Source organism: Tachysurus vachellii, chromosome 17 (assembly GCF_030014155.1).
Source record: "Tachysurus vachellii isolate PV-2020 chromosome 17, HZAU_Pvac_v1, whole genome shotgun sequence".
NCBI lineage: Eukaryota > Metazoa > Chordata > Actinopteri > Siluriformes > Bagridae > Tachysurus > Tachysurus vachellii.
The window spans coordinates 282,673-287,500 of record NC_083476.1 but is presented as its reverse complement, the minus strand read 5'-3'; the positions used below and the strand labels follow the sequence as shown (position 1 = coordinate 287,500).

At 40.5% G+C, this 4,828-nt stretch overlaps 1 protein-coding gene across 1 annotated transcript in view; it reads right to left on the bottom strand.

The window, feature by feature from the left end:
- Positions 1-3,190, bottom strand: part of lipia (lipase, member Ia) — an 8,518-nt gene extending 5,328 nt beyond the window's left edge. The window contains exons 1-4 of the mRNA XM_060891316.1: positions 3,110-3,190; positions 2,061-2,124; positions 582-943; positions 359-467 (exon numbers count right to left, since the gene is read on the bottom strand). Coding sequence (XP_060747299.1) covers positions 359-467; positions 582-943; positions 2,061-2,124; positions 3,110-3,112 — 538 coding nt within the window. The 5' untranslated portion in view covers positions 3,113-3,190. The remainder of the gene's footprint in view (positions 1-358; positions 468-581; positions 944-2,060; positions 2,125-3,109) is intronic.
- Between the last annotated feature and the right edge of the window lie 1,638 nt (positions 3,191-4,828).

Genomic DNA, 4,828 nt, shown 5'->3' with positions numbered 1-4,828 from the left:
TGTGTCAGTGTGTCAGTGTGTCAGCGTTTCAGTGTGTCAGCGTTTCAGTGTGTCAGTGTGTCAGTGTGTCAGCGTGTCAGTGTGTCAGCGTTTCAGTGTGTCAGTGTGTCAGTGTTTCAGTGTGTCAGCGTTTCAGTGTGTCAGTGTGTCAGTGTGTCAGCGTTTCAGTGTGTCAGCGTGTCAGCGTTTCAGTGTGTCAGTGTGTCAGCGTTTCAGTGTGTCAGCGTGTCAGCGTTTCAGTGTGTCAGTGTGTCAGCGTTTCAGTGTGTCAGCGTTTCAGTGTGTCAGTGTGTCAGTGTGTCAGCGTTTCAGTGTGTCAGCGTTTCAGTGTGTCAGCGTGTCAGTGTTGGTGACTTACCTGTAATCCTGCCAATGGAGCCATTAAATTTTGCCCCTGTGAAGCCAGAGATGTGAGCTCCTAAACTCACACCAATCATGTGGATGGAACTGAGGGACAGTTTTGCTTTCTGCAACACACACATACACAGACACACACAGTAAAGTATAAATAACACACCATTTCCAAACTGTACTTCAATCAAACTGGTTTCAATCATTGTGTGTGTGAATGTGTGTGTCACCTGTATAAAGTGTGTGATGTTGTCAGCGACAGTTCGAGTATTCCTCACAACTGTGGCGTAGATGATGTTGGTTGCTCCATGGTTCCAGTCTACTACAATGGCATTGATGTCACTGCGGTTCAGGATGGACTCTACCATCATGGTCATCCAGACGGGGGGAGAACCGGTGGGCCGGTAGCCATGGATGAGGAAGGTAGTGGGTCGGGTAGGAATAAAGGTGGGTGTGGCAAACGGATCATCGTGGGACAGCAGCCTCCCACAGGTTACGTTTTCACGTGTGTAGAGAATCAGACGAACCTCCAGATGGGTCCCCAGTATAGAGTGTTTCAGATCCAGATCAGTGATCTGCTCACACACCTCACCTGCGCACACACACACACACACACACACACACACACACACACAGGTACACACACACACAAACACACACACAATTGAACAAGTACATCCTTCATCCTTTTGTTACTCATTTGTTCTTCCTTTCCCTTCTTGTAGCACTTTAACACTTTTTCGTGTCAATCTATTTTCTGTCTTTTTCTTTTCATGTTTTTTAGTAACTCATATAAACAGTTCATCACACCATCACTCAGCACTTGTCTCATGTTTCAGCACTGTGTGTGTTTGTGTGTCTGTGTGTGTTGGGGGGTTTTCCATTTCATCACAATTACAGTAAAGCAGCTGACAAATAAAAAAAACACACTCACACCCACAGATGTGAACAGACACATATGTATGCAAGCGCACAAACATACTGTATGCGCACATGAACACACTCAAACACACAAACACATTTGTTCTGTGGTGAAGTGGGGTATAATTCTGAAGGTTATTCAACTCATGTACAAACATTGTTGGTCATGGTGTGTGTGTGTGTGTGTGTGTGTGTGTGTGTGTGTGTGTGGTTATAGGTCATATGAAGGGTTTAAGACTAACATGAGTGTTTCTACAGTGTGTTATTGGCTTAAAACAGGGAAATGGAACACTGGTTAAGTTGCAGTAATGATGCTGAAAACCCCCTAAAAGTTTTCCTAAAGAATGTGTGGCAGAGGCATTGGGGCCAAAAGTGAGGTGAAGTTTAACATTTATAAATTTACATAACGCACTGACAGCATGAACCCCAATGACACCCCACCCACAATAGTGGGGAAAGTTTGAGTCATGTCCTGTGGAGAAGCCCCACGCTACACCAGGGCTGTTCAACACATCCTTGATGTTGATGTTGGAGAGGTTTCCTGTTACAGTCTCAATACTGAAAACTACATGTAAGCTACAATACCAAGTTTATTGGTACGAGGAGATACAGAACAGAGCCCCATGGTAACACTGTTGTCATGGTTACGCTGTTAGTGTAACTCGTGAATGAGGAATAATGGATTTATGAACAGTAAGCCGGGAAATTATTGGACTTGTGTTTGATCGGCACTGAAATATAAACTTATGTGTGTGTGTGTGTGTGTGTGTGTGTGTGTCCAGCTTTACCTGTACATATGCTGAATGGCCTCAGTATCAGAGTGATGAGTAAACAGTAAAGAATCCTGAACGTCTGATGGAACACAGACAAAGAGGGAAGAAAAATCTTTATTAAAAATAATTGTTCAGGTTTTTTGTCTTAATTATATCTGTGTAAGTCATGTAGTGTGTTGGGGTGGGTGAGGGAAGGGGGTTTATGGGATAATACTCAACACATTTCTGTTACAACGTGTGTATGGTCGAGGGTCGTTAAGATCTCACATGATTTTAAATGCATTATTTAAAAAAAGCCACAGTTTAATAAATCAGCAGCTTTGATAGTAATTACAGTACTGTAAAAGCTGCACTTTAGATTAGCTGCTGTTTGTAGAGGGCAGTAGGTGAGAGTCAGTAGGTGAGAGTCAGTAGGTGAGAGTCAGTAGGTGAGAGTCGGTAGGTTAGAGTCGGTAGGTTAGAGTCGGTAGTTTTTGTCTTCTTAGCAGAACAAAAAGAATAACTCACTAATAAAACACCAAACACACCTGACACACAACATTTAGCTTATGATTAACCAGGAAACTCCCCTTCATCTCTCTCTCTCTCTCTCTCTCTCTCTCTCTCTCTCTCTCTCACACACACACACACACACACACACACACACACACACACACACACACACACACGGTTTGTGTTTTTGGAGCTAAAAATGAAAGTGCTTTACATGTAGTCCATGAAGCGGAGAAACTGGTTTAACACACCCGACCATCTCTCTCTCTCACACACAAACACATACACACACACACTTACATTTCAGTACAGTAATAAGTCAATGTGATTTCCATTTCTGTTTTGCCTAACGTCATTAGAAGCAAAATGTGTGTGTGTGTGTGTGTGTGAGAGAGAGAGAGAGAGAAAAAGAGAGAGAGAGACTCTCCTTGTTTTTTCCATTCAAATGAAATTCAACACACCCTTCAAACGACACTTTTATGTCACACAAAACACACACCTGCATGGCAGAGAAACACCTGCGCAGGTATTTCATTAAATCTTATTCAGATAAAAAGAAAGAAAGATCTTACCATGACGACCTCCTACAGCTCCTCAACTGTCAGACAGAAACCTGTGTGTTAGTGTGGGTAAGAGAGAGAGAATAAAATATCTCAGCTGACGCTAATCTTAACTCCACCTCCTACCTCCCACCTCCCACACACACACACACACACACACACACACACACACACACACACACACACACAGAGGTGCTACATTCCTTTCTGTAAGATGATCTTTGCTCCTCTATTCCAGGCAAAAACAAACAGAAAAGTCAGCTGAAGTAACAGAGTGATGCTTTCCACAGTAAACAAAGTAAATCATTTTATTTAAACATTAATAAATAAATATGACAATAAAATATAAATTATATAAACAAGAATATTACTAATAATAATATTAATTAAACATGAATATATTTTTATACATATACAAACACCTGAACAGCTGAGAGCATTTTCACTGCATGAACATGACACAAAGCAAAGCATCAGTGTGTGTAAGGAACAGAGCCAGACAACATCAATCACACACACGTCCAACATCAGCATCCTGAACAAGGAACCTCCGTATTTTAGTTATTAATGAACAGATTAATAAGGGTGGAAGTTGAAGGTGCCAATATTTTAAAGTGTAGCATGAACAATACTGTGAGAGTTAAATATTGTGATGTAGTAAATATCATCACACTGCACTGGATTAATAACGTCTACATAAAGTTTTTACACCCTTTAAACAAAATCAGTTTAAAAGTAATTTTGAGGAACATTTTATTTCCTGTGTGTTTTCAGATGTTTATCTCTTACTGAATGTGATCATTAGAAAAAAATAAACAATTATTTTTCACCCAAACACCATGGGACAACTTTTATCTTTATATGTGCAGCTTCTCATCACAGCTTCTACATGTGTGAGTATGGGGTTGTGTTAAAAGTCCACCAGAAAGTAACAGGATATTAAAGACTGGAATCCAGAATGAAGTCCAGCTGCAGTATTGATAACACTATGAACACACACACACACACACACACACACACACACAGACACACAGACATACACACACACACAGACACACACACAGACATACACACACACACACACACACACACAGACACACACACAGACACACAGACATACACACACACACAGACACACACACAGACATACACACACAGACACATATACACACACATACAGACACACACACAGACACACACATACAGACACACACACACAGACACACACACATACAGACATACACACACACATACACACACACATACAGACACACACACACACAGACAGACACACAAATTTGCTGATTTGGAGTTTGCTTTGATCACCACATGGTTAAACAATTTCATTAAATTCTTTCAAATAGGGTTTAAGATTTTTTTCTTTTCTAAATATAAAAGCACATGTTGAACGTATTTGTTGAATGTTGAACGTATCCCCAGTCTCAGGTACAGCAAAACAACAAAACTCAAATCCACAAAACCATATAATCTAACTAAACAAATCTCAGTGTTCAGTCATTAACACAGTCTGAAAAAGCACTGGTTTAAGAAGTAAATGACAGGATAGTGGCCTGTGATCTTTGTTTTGTCTCCTTGCTTTTGTTGTTTGATCTTAGTGCAGCTTCTGGATATTAAAGTAGATTATTTCACACAGTTGAATGTTTCTGTATGTTATGTTTCTTTAAGATAAGAAATATGATGTCATTACATGATGCAGAAACACTAGTTCAT